The sequence below is a fragment of the Gracilinanus agilis genome, chromosome 6, assembly GCF_016433145.1.
Source record: "Gracilinanus agilis isolate LMUSP501 chromosome 6, AgileGrace, whole genome shotgun sequence".
In the NCBI taxonomy this organism is placed as follows: Eukaryota; Metazoa; Chordata; class Mammalia; order Didelphimorphia; family Didelphidae; genus Gracilinanus; species Gracilinanus agilis.
This window is the reverse complement of record NC_058135.1, coordinates 291,086,773-291,111,765: the sequence shown is the minus strand read 5'-3', so window position 1 is coordinate 291,111,765 and position 24,993 is coordinate 291,086,773. Positions and strand designations below refer to the sequence as shown.

At 53.4% G+C, this 24,993-nt stretch overlaps 1 protein-coding gene across 1 annotated transcript; it reads right to left on the bottom strand.

Moving 5' to 3' along the window:
• Positions 1-12,918: 12,918 nt before the first annotated feature.
• On the bottom strand, positions 12,919-23,816 carry RHOD (ras homolog family member D). The gene is made up of 5 exons (XM_044680643.1): positions 23,513-23,816; positions 19,085-19,172; positions 16,596-16,705; positions 15,728-15,862; positions 12,919-13,535 (listed from the first exon to the last, which is right to left on the bottom strand). Exons 1-5 carry the CDS (start codon positions 23,639-23,641, stop codon positions 13,374-13,376), a joined length of 624 nt encoding a protein of 207 aa, XP_044536578.1. The 5' UTR covers positions 23,642-23,816; the 3' UTR covers positions 12,919-13,373.
• Positions 23,817-24,993: the final 1,177 nt, after the last annotated feature.

Genomic DNA, 24,993 nt, shown 5'->3' with positions numbered 1-24,993 from the left:
CTGAAGCAAAAAAGGAAGCCTCTCTGCTCTCAGAGTTTACTTTCTCCTTATGGAATACAAACACATACACAGATAATGGGATGCAAAGAAATCCAAAGCAACTCCCAGAGGGAGAGACTGTGAGTAAAACGAATGAAGATAGAAGGGGGGAGGCAGGGGATTCCATCTGTGTAGGAAAATGTTTATATTAAGAATTCCTGATAAAAGTGGGACCCACAAAATATCTAAGGGGGCTGACCCATACAGCGAGCTCACCTCTGTAGATGAGTGGTCAGAGGATATAGACAGACGGTTTTAAAAACAATCGCATGCTGAACAGCCACATGAAAAAATTTCAGACCACTAATAAGAGAAATGCAGATGAAAACAGCTCAGAGGTTCCACCTCACACTCCTCAAATTGACCCAAATGATGAAAGTGAAGAGTTCCCAGCTGTGTGACCCTGGACTAGTCACTTGACCCCCATTGCCCACCCTTACTATTCTTCCACCTAGGAGCCAATACTCAGAAGTTAAGGGTTAAAAAAAAAAAAGAAAGTGAAGAGTTGGTGGTGAGGCTGTGGGAAGGCAGGCACTTTGACAGGAAAGCCCTGAAGGGACGTAATCCATCAGGGTTAATTTGGAATCTTGCCTGAAAAGTGACAAATTCATCCAAGAAAGCAAAGTCAGAAACAAAGGCCTCTCCTACCCCACAATATTCCTAGCAGCACTTTTTGCAGGATCAAAAAACAGAAAACAAATTGAGTGTCCATCAGTGAGTGAATGAGTGGGAAAACTATGGTATATGAATGGAATGGACTATCGTTTTACAACAATAAATGCCAAATAGGAAAATTATGAGAAGATTTTTCGAACTGATAGAGAATAGAATAAGCAGAACCAGGAGAATAATACCACAGCGTTTACAACAGCAGAAACTAAAAGTAACTGAAAATCCACGAATATCCCAAGGAAAGGTATTAAGATTCACTCATGAAAAAAAGGTCAGAGCAAATGCCATCCGTGTCTTTTCTATAATATCACTTCCCTGGTTTCTTCATCGTGAGGGAGGGAGGGTTGATTGTGGAGGGGGCTTGGCATGTTTTAATATAAAGACAAAAACCATCAGTGACATTTTTTTTTATTTTTTAAGAGAAAAACATCAACATTTGGAGGGGGTGGGGCACAGTTCTGGCTTGTATAGGTGGAGGTACCTGAACTCCTGACCTCTCTAAGGATTCTGAGAGGCAGAAGAGAGGAGGAAGTGCAGCCCAGGCATGGGGGACCACTTTTGCAAAGGTGGGAGTGTGAGAGATGGAATGTCACTTGTGGGGAACAGCAAGTGGATCCCTTTATTCTAGAGCAGAAGACATGTGAAAAGATGGAACCAAGTTAGCCTAGAGAGGTGGGTGAGAGGCAGACGGAGGAGTTAGCTTTTTATCCTCGAGGCCATGGGGAGCGGCTGAGAAGTGACCTGGATAGGTCTGTGCTTTGGGAATGTCCATTTTGGAGCAGGGTGGAGGATAGATTGGAGTGGAGACTGACTAGAAGCAGGAAGAGCATTTCAGAAACTCCTGAAATGGTTGAGATGACAAGTGATGACCTGGACTAAGGTAGGCCGAGGTCATGTGGGTAAAGAGCAATGGATTGTGGTAGATTGTAGAGGCAGATGAAAGCCACAAAATTTGGCTACTGAGTTGAAATCAAGTGAGATGTGTCCAAATGGGCAAAACTCTGGGTTTGGGAAGAGATAGGGAACCAAGATTGAATGGTGAACTAAATTGGACAACTGGCAATCTCTCCCAAAGCCATAGCAGCCAGGAGCTAAAAGGACCCTCAGGACTGTCTTGCTCAACCAGCTCTGAATAAACTTCTCTATCTCAACACCGACCACCATCTAGAAATGGCCCTGGGGTGCCTGGCCGGCCACCATCCTAAAGGAGGAACCCCAGATTTTACAGATTGGCCTCAAAACTGTAAGAAGCCAAAATCAGAATCCAGCCCTCTCATTGTACAGATGAAAAAACTGAGACTTAGTAGGATGATAAATGACTTGTCCACAGGCACCTGGCTAGTAAGTGGTATAGATGAGATACATCCTCAGGTCTTTCCTGTCTCCTTCACTTGACTCCGTCCAAGCAAATCTAAGATTCCTCTTCCTCATGGGGTAGCCTTTTGAATACTGGAAGAGATGCCACCTCAGCCTTTCCTCGTGGGTCTCAATATTCTCCTTCCTTCCATCATTCAGGCCCTTCACCATCCTGGTCGCCCTTCTCCTGACGCTATCCATGTTGTCACCATCCCTCCCCAGTTATGCCGGAGCCCAGTAGACCCGAGCAGAGTACACCACTGGACCTCATCTCGTTCCTAGTCTTGGGCGCTGCCTCTTCTAATCGTGTTCCCTTTGGCCCGCCACGGCACATTGGTGACTCACATGGAGCTCATGTGTTACGAGAATCCCCAGCTCTTCTTCAGCAGATTTTGGTCTAGCTATTCCCCCCTTCCGATATTTGTGAAATTCGTCAAAGATTTCTGTGCTCTGTTCCACACTTTCTAATCTCCAGCCGCCATGGCGCGCCGCCCTCACAGAACAGGCCTACCTCCTTCTCCCTCCCTGCCACAGCTCATGGTTTCCCAGAGGCCCAGAATCCTCCCCCACCCCCTTCCCCTTGAATTCTTTGCCATGCTTTCAAGGCCACCTGCAATGCCAGGCTCTCCCAGCTGCCCCACCTAATCTCCCACCAGAGTGGCTGTGCCCAGCCCACCTGCTGTGGTCCTCGGTTTCATCCGTATCTCATGGATTTGTCACTTCGTGTGTGTGGTGCTGATCTGGACCTGCCCGAAGACCTCCAGCGGGGTCCCAAGTGAATAAATCAATTAAAAGCAGTCGTTGTTAAAACTAACCAAGAACCTCTAAAGGCTTAAACTAGAAACACCAAAAGCAGGGTAGCCCCTGCCCTCCAGCTGCTCACAGTCTACCGAGAGACAGGGCTTGGGGGGGTCTGCTCTGTTGGGAGCCCGGCTCCAAAGAAAGGTGAATGGAGTCTTAGGGGAGTCGATTGGCGTGGGTGGTGGAGACTTGATCCATGAGGGTCGTGGGGACCTAGAATTGATATAGGTGTGGGCAAGAGGCAGCATGGCCAGAAGGTGGCCAGAGCGTGCCATGGTAGGTCCAAGGGCATACAGACATGGAGGAGTTTGGGGCCCCGGAGAGGAAGGAGAGCATCACCCTCTAGGCAGGAAAGTGGCAACATCTCGGTCACCCCTTCATTGGGCCTCTTCCCCTCTCTCGGCCTCAGTTTCCTCATGAAGAGATTGGCTCACCAAGTCCCTTCCAACTTCAAATCCATGAATTTCTGCACTGTGCAGTTGGCTTGTTTGCCCACCCAGCTGTAAGCCCCCTTTTGGGTCACAGAACGCACCAGGCCGCATTTAGACTCTGTATCTCCACACCCACTTGAAGACTAACTCCCCTGGAGTCAGGACCTGGCCTGCTCGTGCTCAGTAGCTTTGTAGGGCTTTTGGCAAGAAATTTAGCTTCTCCAAGCATACCCTAAACTCCAGGAGCACAAAGGTCTAAAGAGTCCCTGTCCTCCAGGATCTCCCCATCTATTAGAGATAGCCCAGGGGTCCAGTGGGTGAAAGAAGACCTGAGTTTAGATCTTGCCCCAACCACTGGGCAAGTCATTTCTTCTCTGCCTCAGTTTCCTCACCTGTAAAATGGGGATAGCGCCTGCCTCTCAGGGCTGTAGTGAGGATCAGATGTGTGTATAGTGTTTAGCCTTGTGCCCGACACTGAATAAATACTCGTTCCCTTTTCCTTCCCCTGTAAAATGAGCAGATTGAACAAGGTGGCCTCTGAAGGCTCTACCAGCTTTGGAGTTTGAAACGCCATAATCCGGCTCCAAACCCTTCTGTTGCTCCCTGATTTGAAAGCAGTTCTGCAGCCCTTCCTGGGTCCGTGTCTCCAGCTTCATCTGGCATTGCTCACCCTCCTGGGGAGCGCTATTAGGAACCTCCTCATGTGCTCTGTCTGTCCTCCCTCCCTCCCTCCCCCCAGGAATGTGTCCCCACTCCTCAGGCGGCCCTTGCTGGCCCTCAGAGCCGTTCCGGGCTTGGCCACCTCTGTGTCTTTGATCCCGGCCTTAAGGCCGGTATGCCTGGAATATCCTGTCCGTGCCTCAGCTTGCTGCACCCCAGACCAAATCTCCACCTGTTGAAATCCTCCCCCTCCCTAAGGACCACCTCAAATGCCACCTCTCCGGAAGGGTCTCCTGGTCTCCTCCTCCTCCCCCAGCCAGAAGAGACCTTTCAGCCCTGCCCGGAGGCCTGTCTCTTTGCTCTGCCTTCCTACCCACACCGTGGCCCTGCCAGGGGACTCTGCCTTGAAGGTGGGCCTCATCTGCCTTTGTACAGGGCTGCCTACGTGATTGGGCACACGTGCACACACACACACATGCACACGCACACGCACACGCCACCAGTCCGTGGTGACTGATGCAAACCTGGGGCTCGCTGAAGCCTTCCTGCTGTCAGGCAGATGCAGGCAGGTTGGCAGCCGTGATGGATGACGGCTTGGTTTCTTGGTTACCGGAGCTCGCTTTCCCATTGGCTCTGCTAACCCCGATCCTGCTAGAAAGCACGAAAAGCAGTTCCCAGGCTGGGCCCGGCTGGGTCTCGGCTCTGTCCTCCCAGCCTGGCTTGTGGGGCTCTTCGGGGGACAAAGAACCCCTTTGGTCAGGACAGGGCTTCATCCATTTTTTAAAGGATCCTATTGGAAAGGCATTTATTTGGGTTTAAATAAAGCAGCTCAGATGTGAAGTCCAACACCAGAGCAGGGTGAAGGCCAGGGGCAGGCGGGCCCGTGTGCTCGAGACTAAAATTGGAACTCTACGGCCAGAAGCTCTCATGCCCCAGAGAACTCGGCCCTGCCCTGCTCCCTGCCCCTGACAGCTGAGCTGGCTTGGGTTCAGCTCAGGGATAAGATTCCTAGTTAAGGGGGTCCTGGGGGCCATACCCAGAGGGCCACCAGAGACTTAGTGCTGGACCCGTGGGTCTCTGGGCTAATTTGGTTCAGAAACTAAGGTCTCTAGCCTAGTTCGGAAGCCCAAAGGGGGCATCTAAACCAGCTTTTTTTTGTCACGGCCCAGAGAAACTGGCTTCAGACCTGCCCTTCGCCCTGCCTGCTCCTCAGTGCCTCGGAATGCCTGGGCCCCATCAGGGTGGAATAAATGAGCAGAAGGCTGCTGCCCCTCTGGGGCTGGAGTGAGGCGGAGGGACCGTGCCTGATGGCATTCGTAGCCTCTTTCCAGCCCACTGGCCCTTCTCCCACAACTCTGGGACTAGTCATGTGTTCCCAATTCCTCTTTGAGTATGGAATGGAAAATGAATGAAAACGTATAGACCCTGTGCCAGAGGCTGGGAGACAAATACAAAAGCAGACAGGCCTGGCTCTCCCTCCACCTTCCATTCCGCCCTCTCCTTCCTTCTTGCTGGTGTACCTCTGGGAATGGAGCTACACATCTCTCTTGCCCCTGACCGCCTATGGATGTGAATAACTCACATGTTTGTAGCCCGTGAGGTAGGCAAGTGCGAGGATTAGTGCCCCCATTTTACAGATGAGGAAATGAAGGTTTTGAAAAGTTGAGTTTTGTCCTCCAGCCCAGCCCTTCTTTATGCCAGGCTTTATGCTAGGCTCTGGGAATACAAGTATGTTCTTTTTTTTTTTTTTTAAACCCTCACCTTCTTTCTTGGAGTCAATACTGTGTATTGGCTCCAAGGCAGAAGAGTGGTGAGGGTAGGCAATGGGGGTCAAGTGACTTGCCCAGGGTCACACAGCTGGGAAGTCTCTGAAGCCAGATTTGAACCTAGGACCTCCCATCTCTAGGCCTGGCTCTCAATCCACTGAGCCACCCAGATGCTCCCTTTCCTATGACTTTTTTTTTTTTTAATTCTTAACTTCTGTGTATTGGCTCATAGGTGGAAGAGTAGTAAGGGTGGGCAATAAGGGTCAAGGGACTTGCCCAGGGTCACACAGCTGGGAAGTGTCTGAAGCCAGATTTGAACCTAGGACCTCCAGTCTCTAGGCCTGGCTCTCCATCCACTGAGCTACCCAACTGCCCCCACAAGTATGTTCTATTGAAGGATGGAGGAGTGTGGCATATAAAACAAATAGAAGTAAAAACATCTAGGAATTCTGGAGGCAAGGAAAGTCTGGGAGGAACAGGAAGGGTTGAAGCTGGTCCTGGACCTGAGTCTCGAAGAGCTACAATTCCAAAGAGGCAGAGAAGGGAAGCGTATTCCAGGCTGGGGGCCAACCAGTTCCAAAGAGTTTTGATGGGGTGCTGCTTTCAATATAACTTGAGGTCTGGGAGTACAAGTATCCCTGCATTCTTCCTTTGGGAAATTATTTCCCTCAAGCTTCTGGACCTTTTGTTCTTCCAAATGAATTTTGTTATAATTTTGTTTGGCTTTATACATTATCATCTTGGCATTTTGGCCGGCATAACACTAGGTCTGTAAAATAATTAGGTTATATTTCTGTCACATTGATGTGGCCTAGTTGTGAGCACTGACCATCCCTCTAATTAGTTGTTATTCTTTATTTCATTAAGAAGTGCCTTGGAATTATATGTGTATAGTCTTTGAGGGTACTTTGGTAGATTGACTCAGAAATTGTAAGCATTTTGTAGTTATTTTGAAGGGGATTTCTCATTTTCTCCTGGATTTTGTTGCTGCTGCACAGAAATGCTCTTGGAGGTAGTTATTTTGTATCCAACAATTCAAGTATTAACTATCTTGGTTTCTTTGCTGGCTATCTGCAATTTCCTAAGTGAATCATTGTGTTATCAGCAAGAGGAAAGAGTTTTATCAGCAAGTGGAAAGAGTTTTGTCTCCTATTTATTTGTTTCTACACATTTTATTTCTTGTCTCATAGCATTTCTCAAAACTGTCAGTAGTGGGAAAAGGAGGCATCCTTTATTGTTCCATTTACTGTAAACGTGTTTAATATTTCATCATTGTCAATGATGCTAGCTTTTGATTTTAAGTCCTTTTTATCACATTAAAAAATGACCTTTCTCGGTCACTGCTTTGTAGGATTTCTAGCATGATCGTGCTTTGTACTTTATCAAAGGCTTTTTGGGCAATTATTGATATCATATGGTTTTGTTTCTTATATGACTCATTATGTTAATTAGTTCCCCTAATTTTCAACCATCCTTGTAAGTCCAGCAAGATCATGGTAAATCATTTTGGGAGTGTTACTGTACTATTTATTTGTTGTTGTTGTTGTTGTTTTAAACCCTTAACTTCTGTGTATCGGCTCCTAGGTGGAAGAGTGGTAAGGGTGGGCCGTGGGGGTCAAGTGACTTGCCCAGGGTCACACAGCTGGGAAGTGTCTGAGGTTGGATTTGAACCTAGGACTGACTCAATCCACTGAGCTGCCCCTGTACTATTTGGTTTTTTTTTTTTTAAAACACGTGCATCTATATTTAATATTGCTCTGTGGTTCTCTTTGTTTTAGCCTTCCTTAGTGTAGGTATTAGGACTGTATTTGTCTCATTAAAGGTGTTTAGTAGAATTTTCCTTCTCAGTTTTGGAGAAGGACATTTATGTAATATAAATATAGGTTGGTCTTTCACCCATAAATCTTTCTGGACAAAGTTTTACAGCTAGATCAATTTCCTTATTCTGGAACTGGACTAAGTTCTTGAAATTGAGCGGACCGTTCCATCAACTTGGGCTAGTTTATGTTTTTGTGGGTAACTGGACATTTCTTCTGCATTCTCCGTTTCCCAGTGGCCCCTTAGTGGCCTTTCTTAGGGTCTTTAGCCCATTTGCCTTCTCTAATGCCTTCTCTAACTGCAGCTAAGCAGTGTTGACCACTCCCTTCCCCTAGACCACTCTCCCTTGGCTCCCCATGGCACTGATCTCCCTTGGTTTTCCTCTTAGCAGCTACGGCTTCTCCGATCCTGCTCCTGCCCACTAGAAAGAGACGTCCCCTGACTCTGCCCTGGGCCCTCCGTTCCCTCCCTTCAGAAGCTCATCTCTTTGAGAAAGACTCCCTTGTGTAGTTCTGAGCTGAGGTTAATCCCTCCTCCTCCCCACCTCCATTGCTCTGTTTCCAACAGGCTGCTGGCCATCCCCTTTTGATAGGCACCACAGACAAAGCATGGCCCAAACAAGCCGCCATAATTTCTCCCAGACCTTCTCTAAACTTCCTTGGCCAGTGAGCCCGCTTCAGGCAGGGAGCTGTCTTGCACTCTTCCCTCTCTCACCCCAAATCCCAGCGCATTGGCTGTTGTCCACCTTCCCTCCAAATATCTCTGGCATCTGCCCCTTCCCACTCCATTCCTCCAGCCGCCCCTCACCTGGGCTATGGCAGTGTCTCTGCCTCCCTTCCTCCCCCATCTCCACTCCATCCTTTATGTAGTTGTGTGCTGCTGCCCTCAAAGAACAGATCTGAACAGAACACTTCCCCACCCAAGAAGCTTCAAGAGCTGCCTTTTACTTCTGGGCCACAGCATAGCTCCTCCTTTGGCATTTAAAGCCCATCTCGGCACCATCTCCTCCAGGAAGCTTGTCCTGATTCGTCCCGTCCAGTCGTTCATTCTCGCTCTCTCCTGAAATTACCTCGCACTTATTTTCTTATCTATGTCCTATTTCCCCCTCCCAGTAGAATGTAACAATAATGATATTATTAGCTACCTGTAATGATTTAAGGTTTGCTGAGCACCTGATTTAACCCTTTTAACAGTCCTCGGACATGGATGGGGACTATGATGACTCCCATTTCACAGATAAGGAAACTGAGGCAGATCGAGGTAAAGTGATTTGCCCAGGGTCAGTTCCCGGCAAGAAAGCTTACGGGGTCACATTTGAACTGAGATCTCCCTGACTCAGCCCTTGACGGTCTCTCTAAAGCAAGCTTCTCGAGGACAGGGACAGACTTGTTTGTCTCTGTGTCCCTAGTGCCAAGCCTAGCACCCCGCACGGCTTTAATAAATGTGTGGTGAACTGAATGTAAACCAGTGTGGAAGCAGCCTGGAACAGAGAAGAGGGCGCTCCATTTGAAGACAAATCCTGCTCCTGCCAGTTGGTCTCGGGGTGACCTTGGGCCAGTCACCAGACCCCCCCTGGGGCCTGAGAAAAGGGAGGGGTTGAAGGGAGATCAGCGGAGCAGGAGCCCGGAGCCTCTGGGAGCTTCCCTGCCTCTCAGGGCCTTGCTGCCCTCTGCTGGCAGGTGCCATGAGCCAGCCTGCTGTAAGGCTGGAGATAACAAAGGGCGATGCCTGGTCTTCCCGGTGGCAGATGGTCACCCAGCTCCTAGCGGCCCTCCACTGCCTTGTCCCCAAGGTTTAGTCTCTGGGCTGCTCCCCTCCCTCTTCTCCAGGCAGCAACCAGTAGCTGTTCTGTGTCCCGTTCCAGGCAACTTCTGTGGGCTCCTGGGCAGATCACTTCACATTCTGTCTGCCTCAGTTTCCTCATGGGCAAAGGGAGGATAATAAAAAAAGCCCCCCCCCCCCCCCCGGCTGTGGTCAAGTCAGTAATGCATGGAAAGGGCTTTGCCAGCCCCGAAGCATCAGATAATGCTGGAGAGGAGGGAGGGCGGGCAAGCAGAGCAGGGGTACAGAGCCAAGGCCCTACACGTCAAGGAGGGAGCCCCCGAGATCCTCCCAGGGCCAGGGGAACTGGAGAGGGCTCATGGCTGCTGCCTTTGGGGGAGACAGCAGCTCAGCTCAGCAGCAGGGTGGGCCTCACAGGTGCCGCTGAGGAGCACCATCTGGGCCAGCAGGGCTCACTCTGCGATGCCAGGCAAGCCCAGAACCTTTGTGGCTTGTTTCCACAGAGGAGGGAGCCCAGCAAAGGCAGAGGGTGATGCTTTGCTAGGGAGCCTCTCCTCGGAGGGAGGAGCGGTTCTCGGGGTACAGGGGAGCCATGGCCAGGAGTTGCTGAGCAGGCAAAGGCAGGGCTCCCCGCCCTGGAGCACATGTGTCACTGCCCCAGTAGGCACTTCCCTGGCCCCACCCTCCAGAGGGCTCAGGCCCAGTGGGGTGGGCAGTGACTCAGAGCTCATGTGGCCCCACCCGTCCCCAGGATGCCAGGGTGGAGTCTGACTCCTTGGGTGCCCGCTCCAGTTCCCTCCCTTCCTTCCTTCCTTCTGTCTTTTCTTCCCCCCTTTCCCAGCCAAGAGACAGCCCCAAGGCCCTGGGCAGGTCCAGACTCTGAGGTTTGGGGCCTCTTCTCCAGCTGTCTTCCCTCCTATAAGTGGCTGCTGCTTCCCACAGCTTCCACCTCCTGGCTTTGACTCTGACTACTACCTGGCCTTCTGCCCCACCTGGTAGCCTCACATCATGGGGCTGGCCGGGGGCATGTCAGGGAAAGAGGGACAGGGGGCCCCACTAGGCTCTGGAGCCCTCAAGGAGCTCATATTCTCACAGGGAGACGGCAGGTGGGGGGACAGGAGGGAAAGACCCCCAGGCCTGGGGGCCACCCGGAGAGAAGGAGCAGCACTGAGCCCCGAGGAAGCCAGTGCCAGGATCCAAGGGGAAGTGAGGTGGACGAAGACTGGAAGGCTGGGAGTCATCCGGCTTGTGCAGGCTTCGAATGCCAAATGGCATGTTGTCTTTGCTCCTGGAGGTGACGGGGAACTACTGGAGTCCATTGAGTTTAGAGATGAATGGAGGATAGGCTGGAGAGGGCAGCTCGAAGCAGCCGGAACCATGGGAAGGTTATACAATAGTCCATGCTGGAAAGATGCTGCCAGCGTCACACGGTGGGCCTGGCGACAGCTTGGACTTGGGAGGCGAGAGAGAAGGGCGACCCCTCGGTCGTGAGCCTGAGAGCCTGGTCAGAAAGTTTAGAAAAAAGCTAAGGTCTGGGGGGAGAGATAGCAAGTTCCACTTTGGGCAGGTGAGTGTCAGACTTCTCCTGGATGTCCAGTGTGAGATGCTAGAAAGACAGCAAGACTGGGGCCCGCCATCGGGCCCATCTTGTGTCTGGCCTTCTCACGAGCCATATTGGGTGATGTGAGCCAGTCTCCTCTTTGTGTTTCCCTCGGAGCCAAGCACAGAGGTAGGGTTTAAACCAGCAAGTACTTATTGTTGGGAAGTGCCACCTTGGTGGAACTTAATAAGCATTCAGTCTCCTCCCCCGGGGGAAGAGCTTACCAGGCGTTGAGCCCTACAAGGACAAGGACAAGAATAGTGCCAGCCACAGGGGATGCATGGATGGGCCTCCTCTAGGAAGGGGCCCTAGAGCCATGAAGACTTACCCAGAAGTCCAAGCCTGGGAGGCTCTACAAAGGCTGGGAAAAGAAAGACTGTGGACAGGGAGCTGTCCTTGGCCAGTCTGCTGGGCTGCCTCGAGAGCATCATGTGCAATCCAGCTGGACTTCGTATTTGATCCTAAACAGTACAGTGACTTGAAGGCTGTTGGGAAGTCCTTTCTGGGGCATGACCTTGTCTGGTGCCTTGGGCTCCTTCCCAACAGGCTGAGGGTCTCGAAAGACTCCAGCCCTTTTTTATGCAGAGGCTGAATTTGAAGGTACCCCATGTGAACACCCACTGGTGGGTCTTATGGCTCATCGTGGGAGAGGAGGGACCTGGCTGTCAAGACCCCCAAACCCAGGACTCCTGGGAAAATCTCTCCTCTTTTCCATGGCCCTTCCTGAGGCCTGGATGATGAGCCTGGAGCTGGATGACTTTCTGTCCCTCAGTCCAAGTCACCCAGCCCTTCGGAAACCTCATGCAGGGGCTTGTCCCTTACCACTGGACTGGTGCCCCCCCTGCCAACTGTTCTAGACTTCACCAATTTGTATCTTTGCCCCTCCTTTCTTCTTCTACCCCAGCTGTCTTAAAGTCCACACCCTGTCCTTTCCAATGGGAGCCTAGCCTTTCTTCAGCCTGACTTCCCCTCCCCACCCCCCCACCACTCCTGTTTCCCCAACAGGACCCTGGCACCAGTCTGGGTACATCATGGACCAGAGGAAAGATGAGAGAATTGGGAGTCAAAGTCTTGCCCCAAAAGTCTCACTCTGCCACTTTCTACCCATGAGACCTCAGTTTCCCCCTCTGTAAAATGAACAGATTGGATGTAATCTCCAAAGACCCTTTCAGCTCTAGTTGTCCGAGTGCTGCTACTTGATTGACCCCCATGCAATCATGGAACATAACGCACTGTGGGCTCTTCTGGCCTCCCTCAGGAGTGGGATTCATGGCCAAGATGGGAAAAGCAGCCCCTGAACTGCTTGAGGAGGGCAGTATCTGTGCTGCCCCTCTCAGAGGGCTGTTGGGTGTCTCCCATGAGATTGTTTAGGACAGTTTGGGGAGGGGAGCCCAGGCCTTCCTTCCTTCCTTCCTTCCTTCCTTCCTTCCTTCCTTCCTATAGAAGCTTCCTCCCCACATCGGATGTGGAGTCTCAGCTTCTGGAGTCTTTGAAGCCTGCCCAGGGGCCCTACGAGGTGCGGCTTGCCCAGGGTCACCCTGAACTGCATTCATTTGCCAAATACCAAATCAAAGCCCTTCATTTGGCCCCACGTCCAAACCAGACCCAAGTCCCCAAAGAGCGCCCAGCAGAGCATGGAACTGTCTTCTGAGAGTGAACCAAAGCCTCTGCTTAGGGGGAGGGAACAAGCATTTACTAAGCCCCTACTACAAGTACCTCATCATCGGGCCCAGGCATGGCCTTCTTGGTGTCACAGGCCCCCAGAGAACCCAGAAGGTCCTCCACGTCCATCCCTCAAAGTGAGGCCCAGATTCTCATTTAGGCCACACTCCTGGCACACCCTTGGGCCCTTCTGTCTGTTTCCAGCACCTTGTCTGCAAAATGGGGCCCAGAATTCTTCCCCTCCTGAGCTAAAAGCTCTCCGTGTGAACTAGCATCACTGTTGGCAGGGTCAGAAGAGAGACTACTTGTGAAAAGCCATAAATCAACAGGAAGTTTTCATAATAATAATTATTCATGTAGAAGATGGGGCGGGTGCAGCTCCTCCCCCAGCTCCCGGGGCAAGAAGGGGCTAAGAAAAGGGTCGCTTTCAGGTTCATTCGTGAGGGGGCAACATGCTCGTGTCCAGAGGAAGTGCCAAGGGGTGAGGTGGCCTCAGGAGCTTCCTGGCCCAGCCAGAGGGAGCTTCACTCCAATCCCAGGTCCTGGAGGCTCTCAGGAGCCACCTTTTAGGGTCATGAGAATCTTTATTTTTAGTATGTAGAATAAAGTTCATCGCTGGCAATGATGAAAATCAACCCTGGTGTCGGAGGCCAAGTCCACCCAGCCTGCTCAGCCCCTTCTGGCTTCTCCTTGGAAGGGAATGAAAGGGACAGGATTTCTGGCAGGATCTCCATGCTGGATAAGGGGGCAGGCCCAGGGCTAGGGCGGGAGAGGTGACCTCAGCCTTCAGGTCACCACACAGCCTTTCCAAGCCACCCTTCGCCTTCGACGGCGCTTTCGGAGGGCAGCCACTGCTGCCTCCTGGAAGATAAATGGGACATTGTCCTGGAGCCAGGCAGAGCACTCGATATAAGTGACCGCTCGAACTGATCTTGCCATCATCTGGCCCTGGAGGAAAAGAGTGAAAAGCAACACTGGCATCAAGTGGTCAGGCCCATCCATGGTGCTCCCTCCCCAGGATCCTTCAAAATCTAGCAAGAGCTGGGGAAGTCCCTGGCCACTGGGCCAGAGGCACTGGGGTCCAATTCTGGGCAGATCTAGGCATATCTAACTGCCCAAAAGTCCTTGATAAGACCCATCACCTCCTGGGTCCTCAGTTTCCTGATTTGTAAAAGTGAGAGCTGGAATAGGTGCTTGCTAAGGTCCATTCTGTCTCCAAGTCCTATCATCTTTTTCTCTCAAGCTTCCTTCAAAGATTAAAAATTTTCCATGACCATAATAAAAGGGAGAGATGGTATTTGATAGACCTCACCTAGTAAAGCTTTCTGAGTCAGAGCTGGAGGAAGCCATGTAACAAACAGTACGGGCTCTGTCCATATGGGGCCATGTTAGCCATCCTCAGTCTATCCCTTGCTGCTGCAGAGCTTTTCATCTTTCCCTGAGGGACTATTGAATTTCTGGAGTAGCAGTTCCCATTCCCTTATTCTCTCCAGAAAAAAGAATTCTCTCCTTCTTGTCTCAGACTTCCCTGCCCACGTTGAACCTGGCCATTTCGATACCTCAAACTCTTCATCTCCACTTGTTGGTACCTATTTTGCTTAAGTCTCAGAAGAAGAGGTAGCCCTTTTAACCAGGACCAACCTGTCTGTGTGTGTGTCCTTGAACCCATTCCTGCCTGCCTCCTTCAGAAGCTTGGCCTGTCCATCATTGCATTTCTCTCATCTTCATTGTCTCCCTGTCTACTTACTCTTTCTCCACTGCCCAGAAACATGCTCAGGTGCCTCTCCTACTCCACCCTTCATCCCCTCAAGGTGTTGACCTAAATCTCTTTTCCATTTTACTGCCAAATTCCTGGAAAGTGTCATCTACATTCAGGGCCTCTATGGCTTCACTGCTCAGACTCTACTCCAACTGCTTTCTCTAATTGTTCAATTGATAGTAGGTGAGAAAGGGCTTGCTTGGGAGTCAAGAGACCCCAGCTTTGTCACCAACTAGCTAAAATGATCATAGTTGGTCTCTGGGTGCTAACCTGGGTTGGTTTTTCTTGGTGTCTCCCTTCTCAAATTATCTTGCATTTACTTGCCTGGGCACACATGATTTGTGTGTTTCCTTCCTCCCCCTTAGCTTTCCTAATCTAATTTCTGAAGACAAAGACAGTTCCATTTTTTACCCCATGCTTAGCACAGGTCTTGGCACATAATAGCTAATTAATGAACATTTGTTGAATTGTTCAATTGAATAGTAGGTGGGGAAGGGCTTGCTTGGGAGTCAAGAGACTCCAGCTTTGTCACCAACTAGCTAGCTGGATTCAATGATCTGAGAGGAGGAGGGATGGAGTATAAGGGTGGGGGGAGGCAGCTGGGGGAGGCGGGAGAGAAGACACAGAGCACATTCATGGGAGTAATGTGAAATCCAGCTAGAGAGGAGAGGGAGCCAGGATCCCGGCCTCTGCTAACGCTTGGTTTTCTGCCTCTTTTCTGTCTATTTCTTTGTGTCGTGTAGTCAGGGAGACCCCTGCCTCCCCCCTCTAGACCTTGGCTGTCCCCCGTCCAGGCCTCTGCACAGAGCAGAGTTAATAATGTGGCTGGAATTGCTTATGATGCCCTCGCCGGTGGCATACATTTCCCCTGCCCAGGCCCCCCAGGCGGCCCTTTAGGAAGGGCTGTGGTAGAAGCTGGGGAGGGGAGGCTCCTGAGCCATTCCACACCGACAGGCCTCGGAGTGAGTGGCCTTCCAGACTCGGTCCAGGCCCAACAGTGGGGGAAGGGAGCGGAGCATAGGGTTGCTGATAGACACTGACACTGTAGAAAATTGTTCCGAGGAAGATTGTTCTGGACCTGCCCCCACTCACCCCTCCTTACAGCCTGGCCTCTGCCTCTATGTCTCCTCCATGCGGCTGCCCCACCCCAGAGACTTTGAGCACTTGGCCCATGGGAGAGTGCCCTCTCTTTCTCCTGAATGTTCCTGGCCCGAGGTCCTGAAGTCATGGAGTAGAAGGAGGCCTCAGGTCAGCAAGGCTCGCTTCATCCCCCTCTAAAACAGATTTCACAAATGGGCCTCCAGCATCCCCTTGAGGCCCTCTCTGATGATGGAGAACTCACTACCTCCCAAAAAGGCTGGGACAGGCCTAAGGCTAATACCTTCTGGTAGGTGATGGGTTCTTGGCGTTCCTGACGGAGTTTTTTCAGCAGCACTTTGTCCTTGCGCAGGTCAGTCTTACAGCCTACCAAGATGATGGGTACCCCTGGGCAAAAGTGTGCCACCTCCGGATACCACTGATAAGACAGAGAAGTGAGACCATAAGTCAGGCCTTGCTACCTCCAGGGGGAACTTGTCACCTCCCTAATGTCCTTGGAGAAAGCAGTCTCAATTTTCTCACCTATAAAATGGGACAATAATAGCACTACCCTCCCAGAGTTGTTGAAAGGATGCAAACTTTAAAGCCCTACAGAATAACCCGCCATGCTTGCTTTCAGGTCTCGTGACCTGGAGAAGACTCACAGTCCAGGAGTTGATTATCTGGGAGTCGTTTCTCCAGCAGGGGAGATGAGCTGCCCCGCGCTGTCCACACTTCCCCACACGGACCCTCTACCACCGACCTCGGGCGGCCCCATCATAATCGACAGCTTCTATATCGTTAGCAATGAGGCTTGGGGGGGTCCTTGGCACAGTTGTAGCTGGTTTGGAGATTCCAGAGCCAGGCTAGGCCATCCCCACTAACTAGAAGAGCTCTAGGGCCCCTGGCTGCCACCCGCAGTCTTGGGGTCAAGGCAGAATCCACCGTGGACCCTGTAGGCCTCAGGGCTCGTCTACTCCCCTGGCAGGGGGCCAATCCCTTAGGTAGAAGCATGGATCTTAGAGATGGGAGGGAAGAGCACAATGGCTCGTCTAGGGATGCCCAGGCATGAAGTCACAAAGCCAGATTGTGAACGCAGGCCCTCGTGCCCTGGTTCTGGAAAACTCTCCAAGGGGCTGGGGAAGTTGGGCCTTTGAGGAGGGGGCACGGACCTTAGAAAGGATGTTGTCGAAGCTGTTGGGACTCATGACATCATAGCACATGAGTACGACCTGGGCATCGGCATAGGACAGCGGGCGGAGGCGGTCATAGTCTTCCTGTCCTGCAAGTGATGAGTAAAAGAGCAGTTACTGCCTCGCCTGCCCCAAAGCCCAGGACACTGCCCTCAGGGGAGAACCTCGCTCCCAGGGAAGCGGCTCTGCCCAGCGGGGAGGAGGCCCAGGCCTACCAGGGGCTACCTACCAGGGGCTAGACCTGGCTCTCCCCTTCCTTTATTTTCTTTAAATTGCTGTTTACTGTGAAACAATTGAGCCCAAAGGCCTAGCTAGTTAGAAAGGCATTCTGAACTCTAGCCTGGCCCCCCTAGCACCTCGTAGTCACCCCCTCTGGGCCCCTTCTATTTTGTCTTTGTCAGCTTCTCTCTGTATCTGGAGAACCATTTTTGCTCTGAAAATGTTGCAGTCAGTGTGTCTGCTGTTTGAATTTCATTGGCGCAGGTATTGATTGAGCTGGTTACCCATCACCCCGTGTGCTTAGCAACAGGAGCGGGGCCAAAGGAGCCTCGATTCAGAGGCTGCCAGAGCTGGGAGGGCCTGTGGCGAGAATGTCAGGCGGGGGGACCCTTCGAATAGAACAGAGAAATGGAGCTTCTGAAGCTGGTTTGTGGCCTGGATCCCTCTGGCAGTCTGCAGAGGCCCAGGGACCCTTCTCAGAATCGGTTTTAAATGCAAAGAATCCAGCACAGAGAATTACAAAAGAAACCACGTATATGGAAAAACAGTGATCCAGATAAAAATGTCTGTGAAGTGCTTTGGAAACCATAATGCTCTCTGGGAGCTGACATTAGGAACTCCGGAACATAGAACGTTAGAGCCTCGGAGCTGGGAGGGAACTTAGGACGTGGAATGGCAGAGTTGGGGGGTGGGGGTGGGGGGGCTTAACATGGAATATTAGAGCTAGGGGTGGTGCTGGTGCTTAGAACAGAGTGTCAGGATGGGGAGGACCCTTAGAACACAGCATGGCAGAACTGAGAGGACCTTTAGAACATAGAATGGCAGAACTGGGAGGACCCTTAAAACAAAGAAGACGCTTAGAAAATGGAATGTCAAAAGAGTGGGGCCTTAGAACATGGAATACCAACTGGGGCTGGGTCTTAGAATAGAGAATGTCAGGACTAAGACTCTTGGAACATAGAATGTCAGAGCTGGGAGGGCCCTTAAAACAGAATGTCAGGAATGGGAAGAGCCTTTAATATATCATCTAATCCAGCTCAGTAGTGCAGTAGAATGCTAGGCCTAGAGTCAGGAAGACTCCTCTGGCCTCAGGCACTTGCTAACTTCGTGGCCCTGGGCACTTAAGTCAGGTAACCCTGTTTGCCTCAGTTTCCCCATCTGTTAAAGGATCAGAAGAAAGAAATGGCAAAGTGTGCCAGTATATTTGCCAAGAAAACTCAAATGGGATCAGGAAGAGGCCGTCCACCTCCTATTCTCAGGAGCTCCCAATCTCCTATGAAACACTCCAGGAACCATGAAAGAGAGGGAGAAATCCAAGGCTTGGAAACTGAAAAGGAAAGGCATTTGCTAGGTGCCCCCGCTTCCTCAGTTGTACTCTAAGGGCCTTGAACGCTTTCAGATCCGTTTCTTTGTTCCCAGGAAGAGGGGTAGCGGTGGTGAAAGGGGGGCCTCCCAGAAGAGGTGAGTTTTAAGTCATGCCCTGAAGGATGGGGGCATTTGGATTGCCCACCCTGAGACAGTGTCCTCTGTGGCTCACTGTGCCGGGCCGACCTGTTCCACTGGATGAAGACGCCTGGGTAAGGGCTGGCTGCTAAGAGGACGATAATAATTCAGGCTAGCCAGGTCTGCAGAGCCACCCAAGCTAGTGAACGGGGCGGGGAGAGACTTGGTTCTGAGGGGCTGCCCCCAAAGCCTGAGCTGCAGAAGGGCACGAGGCAGGCACCTCTCAAAGCGAGATCAAACTGTTGTATGGGGGACAAGGAGAAAGGCAAAGGGACTGATCCCCCAGGGGCAGGGCAGTGACCTTTGGCCTCCAGAGCTGCTCCCAGCCTGGCTTGTCCATCGCCCTCCTTTGTTCTTAGCCCAATCTACTTTGTCTCTGACTTATCAGCCACCATTGCCCTTTAGGACTGGGAGGGCAGGGCCCGCAGAGTCCACACAGGCTGGAAGGAAGGGAGCTGGGGGTGATGCCTGGGGGATGTGCTTTCTCAGAGTGGGGCACAGTTGGTACAGGTTCAGATCGCCCTCTCCCCAGCTTTACCCTGGGCCCTTGGGGTCCTGGCCCCTTCAAAGGCAGAGGGAGGGAAGGCAGCTGAATTTGGGGGTTTGGGGGGCTGAAGGTTCTAACCCTCAGAATTTTCTTCATGCTAGACAGGCAGCTCAGCTCAGGCGGCCACGTGCCACCCAGCCCCTGCCTCCCACTTCCCATATACGCCACCCTCTACCCCCCAAGCCCCCAGCAAGCTCACCTGCTGTGTCCCAGAGGTAGAGATTCACGGGTTTGCCATCCAGTTGCAAGGTAATGGAGTACCGCTCAAAGACAGTGGGTACATAGGCCTGAGTGGAAGAAGAGAAAAGGCATTTCATGCAGAGGGAGATGGGAGGCCCCCAAGGGCCAGTTACTAAACAGTAAGAGCCTAGGATGGGCCAGGCACTGTACCAAGCATTGGCTATACAGAGGAAGGCAAAAGACAGCCCCTGTCCTCCTCGGCCTGATGGCGCAAACAAGGGGCAAAGAGGCTATCACAGAACACGATCCACTGAAAAAGGGGAGACGCTAGCATGAAGGGGGATCAGGAAAGGCTTCCCCGAGAAGGCAGGGAGTTTAGCTGGGACTGAAAGGAAGTCAGGAGGGAGAGAAGAGCAGGGAGAACCTTCTAGGCAGGGGAGGCTGCCAGAAAAATGGCCAGGACTGAGAAAGGGGTGAACAGCCTTAGGAACAGCCCGAGAGGCCAGTGGCTCAGGAGTACATAGAGCGGCGCAGCCAGGTGACTCAGTGGATTGAGAGCCAGTCCTTAGAGACGGGAGGTCCTGGGTTCAAATACGACCTCAGATACTTCCCAGCTGTGTGACCCTGGGCAAGTCACTTAATCCCCATTGCCTATCCCTTTGCTCTTCTACCTAGGAACCCATAGACAGAATTGATTTTAAGACAGAAGATAAGGGCTTAAAATAGTACAAGAGGAAGATGGAGGTCTAAGAGGACTGCAAAGGGAAGAGGGGCTACTTCAAGAAGGGCCTTGAACACCAACCAGAATCTTATGCTGCATCCTGGGAGCCCCTGGAGCTGTCTGAACAGGGGAAGACGTAGTCAGACCTGGGCCTTAGGAAGATGGCCTGGAGTAGGAGGGCTGAGGAGGCCCTGCCCCAGGCTGGGGGAAGCACCAGGAGAAATATTGGGAAGGGAAAGAGCTCAGCTTCCCTGGCTCTCCCCGATGAGCACCGGCCAGCAGGGCAGTGGAAGGAGAGGGCCAGGCGGCCGGGAGCCTCAGAGGCAAATCAGTGGGCACTGGGAGAGCCCCCCACCCCCACCAAAAAACTAGAGGTGGGGGGGGATTTCTACGTTGTCGGGGCAGGTGGTTCAGCTAGAGGGAGGGGGTCCTGGCCGTGGCCCCAGCACCGCAGGGAGACACTTCTGGTCCGGGGGAGGAGGGGGGGAAGGATGCCTCCCAATGCACTCTCTGCCCACCTCCTCAGGGCTGAGGGCAGAAAGTGAAACCTTGAAAGATGAGGGCAGGGCCAGGTGGAGAAGGGCAGGACCCCACCCGGTTATGGCTGGGCCCAGGGAGTGACTCAGAAGGGCAGCCGGCCTCTGAGTCAGCAGGGTTTGGGCTTTAGCTCAGGATTGGAGTGAGCCTGGGAGGGAGGAGAATGGATTCAGGACAGGGTACAGCAAAGACAAGCAAGCAAGTCTTGGGGGGTCCAAGGGTCAGGAGTGGACAGAAGAGGCTCCTTCCTTGTGCCCTCCCCTCCCCCAGGCCATCCCAGCAAGCTTTTAGTAGACATGTGTGAGGAGATGCTGTCCGGGTATGATCAGGGTGCCCTGGGCCACCAGTGACACCGTTTTAAGTGCCTCCTATGTGCCAGGCACCGGGCTGAGAACTGAGAATAGAGGCAAAAATGAAGGACGTCCTCGGGAGTTTGAGCCCTTTCTTGCCTTGATTCCTCAAAGACTCATCCTCTGGGTCTGCCCACAGCCTCACGGGTAGGGACCATTCAGGGCCTCCAGCCAAGGAGAGCACACAGGAGGCACGTATGCCCATTGGTTTCTGCCCTGCCCACCCTTGCCCAGGACCCCAAGGCCATAAGGCTGGAGTCTTTTTGCCTGGCAGTGTGACACTGGACAAGTTCTTTTTTATGTTGTTTTGTTTTTTAAACCCAGACCTTCCATTTTAGAATCAATACTGTGTATTGGCTCCAAGGCAGAAGAGTGGTAAGGGTAGGCCATGGGGGTCAAGTGACTTGCCCAGGGTCACACAGCTGGGAAGTGTCTGAGGCCAGATTTGAACCCAGGACCTCCTTTGTCTCTAGGCCTGGCTCTCCATCCACTGAGCCACCCAGCCGCCCCCTGGACAAGTTCTTTAAGCTGCCAGGGCCTCCTTTTCTTTATCTCTAAAGTGAGAACAGTAATCCCTGCCCTGCCTGCCTCTCAAGGCTGCCAACCTCGAAACTTGGGTTGGGATGAAGCCAGAGAAATCTGCCCTGTGGCTCCCCTGTGCTGCCCCAAGCCTGGCTCGCCAAGCTTTTCCAGCTGGAGATGGTGTGCTTCCCAGAGGGGAAGGGACGGGAGCCCAGCTGCCATTCACACCGAGGCCGGCACCCCCATCAGCAGAGAGCCTCTTGAGTCAGAGCTGGGAGGGCCCTCGAGGGCTGCCCTCTGCCCCCTGGGCCCAGCCTGGCTGCCAGACAAAACATGACTCCTGTAAGGTGCTCAGATGGGGAACTTGGATAAGACTATCCCTGGGAGGTCTGGGCCACTGAGAGGTGGCTGGGAGGGCTCAGGGCCAGCCCCGACCCGGGATGCCCCGTCTCTGCTTCCGGGACCTGAAGCGCCCCTTTTCCATGAGGCCTTCAGTACCTCCCTGAGAGTGCAGAAAGTGATAAGCAGCGAATCTGATCTTCTGGAGCCTCCCAAGCGCCCAGGCAGGGTTGGGGAGGGTCTCATTGGATTAGAATTCCCTGTCTGGGGTACAGGAGAGAGGCCCTGGGGGGCAGGGGGGTCCCTGCAGGGGCTGTTCAGCGTGGATGGAGGCCAGTGTGGGAGCCTGCAGGACAGTCAGGACTGCCTGCATGGAAATAAGCCCAGCCCAGCCCCAGCCTCAAAGTCCCCTCAAAGGGAGGGTGTAGATGATCTGAGGAGCCGGCGGTCCCAGGGGCACCACTCTTAAGCCAGACTTCTCCAGGCGGGGAGAGAGAGGAAGGGACTGCATTGCACAACTAGGGGATAGTCTAGATAAAGGCCTGGAGGCCAGAGACCCCCAGAATGTCAGGCTCATGGACCCATCAGGGCAGTTGTACATTGGAAGGCAGTGGGGGGCCACAGAGAAGCCCCCGGATTTGGGGTCAGAGACCCACTTGATCTTTCTGTGGGCCTCATCTGTAAAATGGGGCCATGGAGTAGAAAGCCCTTAGACTACTAGAGGGCAGACCCTTCTGGCTCTAAGTCTAGGGTTCCGTAAATGCACTGAAGAGGTGGGGGCTGCCGCTGGGGAGTCCTGCACAGCGTATCCTGGCAGAAAATCATTGTGTTGGTTTTGCGGAAAAGTTGCTTTGGGGGATTTTTTACTTTTTAATATCACGAGAGAAGCCTCCATGGGTCGGGGGGAGGCGGGGGCACATCAGGAGCCAAAAAGGCAGCAAACGGGTTGGAAAATCTATATGAAACAAGGCCGGAGCCAAGTGGGCCAAGAGGGCTCCCCCCAGCTCCCCCCCCCCCCCATGCCTGAGAGCATTGGTGTGGGAAAGAGAGCAAACTCCTCCACTCAGGTCTCACCTTCCTCAGAAACTGGGGCAGCTAGGTGGCCAAGCCTATGGGCCCCAGGTCCTGGGTTCAAATGTGCCCTCAGACCCGGCTGGCCATGTGACCCTGGGCAAGTCACTTAATCCCCAAGGCCTAGCCATAACCACTCTTCTGGAATTTAAGCAGAAGGAAGTGAGGGAGTATCCTGAGCCAGGACAGCCCTAAACCAATGGAATCAGCCCATCTCGACCCAGAGGTGAACCCTGCAACAGAACCCTGGATGGGATCCCCTCCCCCTCCAGAGAGGTCCAGACCTTTGGGAGCCTGGGGAGGGGGACAAAGACTAGAGATAAGATTTCCTCGGGGCCAGGGAAGGGCTGGGCCTCCCCCTCCCACCTCCCACCCAGGAAGCTCCCTGAGGGCAAGGATTACATGGAAAAGAGTTTGTAACCCATAAAAGCAGATCCTCCAAGGAGGCTCAACCAGAGGCAGTCAGAGCCCTGGGTTCAAATCCCCTGAGGTGCACCTTCCTAGCTAAGTCACTCCCGGCTCTCAGCCTCAGTTTCCTTCTCTGTAATAATCTCACCCCCCCCCCCCAGAGGGTCTCTTTCAGGGACTGCTGTGCGGGAGAGCACGGGGTGGGCAGACTCGGCTGCGGGAGGCGGGGAGGAGGCTGGTGACAGGCTGCCTCCCTTGGCTCGGGGCCTATCTCTGAAGGACGCGCTCCCCGGGCTCTCAAGGTGGGCCTGGGCCGGGCGGGCCGGGCCTCGAGGTGCCAAACCCTGAGCATGCCCAGGCAGGATTCCCGGCCCACTCCCTCAGCCTGGAGAAGCCTGGGAAGGGCCCCCGGGCCCCCTCGGGGATCCCTCCGGAGGGCCGGGGGAGTGGGGGGAGCGCATGTGCCTGTGCACGCGCAGGTGTACGGATCGGGACCCACCTCCGGAAACTCTCCCTTGGCGAAAACCATCAGTAGAGACGTCTTGCCGCAGCCCCCATCACCCACCAGGACCACCTTGATGGTGGGGACGGCCGGGTCCGAAGGCTGGGGCTCACCGTCGCTTTGCATGCCGCCGGCCCGGGCCGGTCCCGAGCCCGAGCCCGTCCTTCACGAGGTCCGGCCCGGCTCAGCAGGCATCTCCCTGGGAAAGCGTGCGCGAGCGCGGCCGGGCTGCCTCCCCTCGGCTCGGCGGCTCAGGCAGTGGGCGCTGCTGGGTGCTCCGCAGGGGAGGTGGGAGTCCCTGAACTCCAGCCCGAGCCCTGGCCCGGCCCCTCTGGTGACAGGACCGGAAGGCGGCTGGTATGTGAGCTGAGGAATGTGGAAGGGGCGGCACCCCTGGGGAAGCCGGGAAGCTGGGCTGGGTGGACACCTGGAGGAGCCACCCAGGGTGGAGGTGTGCCCTGCCGCTTCTCATCCCGCCCTCCACCACTCATTTTAGGGAGGGCGGAGGGTCCCTCTGCCCCACCCCCAGCCGGCCCGGGACGGCTGATCCTTTCAGATCCCAGCCCCCAGCCTAGGCATGCAGGGTCAGCCCCCGGGATGGGAAGGGTCTGCCCTCCCTCCAGGCACCTGCCCAGGGGACCCTTCGCCGAACTGCACAAGCTTTGAGAAGCAGGTTGTCTCCGCGCTGCCCTTTGTTTTTACTCACACAGACAGACTCCCACACACACCCTAGCGGGCAGGCACGCACCGGGGACCCGCCCTCCCCCGTATCCAGGAGCCAGTTCAGCGGAAACACGAGATAAGGGGACCTCAGCCAACCGTCTACACCTGCCCTGGAAGGCCGGAGCTCTTTGGCCAGGAGGAGGGGGGAGGGGGAGGGGGAGAGGAAGTAAAGGGAACTAGACTGACCCAAGGCCTCATGGCTAGGGGGGGATTCCTCCTATCCCAGGGTTTCTGGGAAGCCAGAGACATTTAGTGACTTGCTTAAGGTCACACTTCAATCCAGGGCTCCCGGGATCTGAGGCCAGCTCTCTCTCCGCCGCTCCGCCCCGCCTTTTTCTTATTTGCTGATTTTATCATTTCTCTGGCTGTTTGCTTTTTCCATCCCCGACACTTCTATCTCCTTCCTCCTCCCCATTCATCCCTTTAAAGAAAGATTTTTAAGTAGGTACAAAGCAGTTCAGCAAAACCACCCAAGATGCCAGCCATATCTGATGGTGGGAGGCGGGTTTTCTCATCTCCCAGCCTGGGTGGAGTAGGTGTGTTCTCAGGACACACACAGTCCTTCTGTCCTCCTCCCCTCTCGCTCTCTTTTCCTATTTTTCTCTCCCTCCCTCTCTTCCTTCCTCTCTCTCTCCCTTTCTCTTTCCCTCTCCCTCCCTCTCTCCCTTTTTCTCCCTCTCCCTCTCTTTTTCTCTTTCTCCCTCTCTCTCTCCCTCCCTCTCTTTTTCTCTCCCTCCCTCTCTCTTCCTTTCTCC

Coding starts and splice junctions, on each gene's coding strand:
- RHOD (XM_044680643.1), bottom strand. CDS start 23,641: ATGCAAAGCGACGGTGAGCCCCAGCCTTCGGACCCGGCCGTCCCCACC. Junction 19,173..23,512: donor CCAAGGGAGAGTTTCCGGAG/GTGGGTCCCGAT, acceptor TCTTCCACTCAG/GCCTATGTACCCACTGTCTT. Junction 16,706..19,084: donor CTACCTCTGGGACACAGCAG/GTGAGCTTGCTG, acceptor CATCACTTGCAG/GACAGGAAGACTATGACCGC.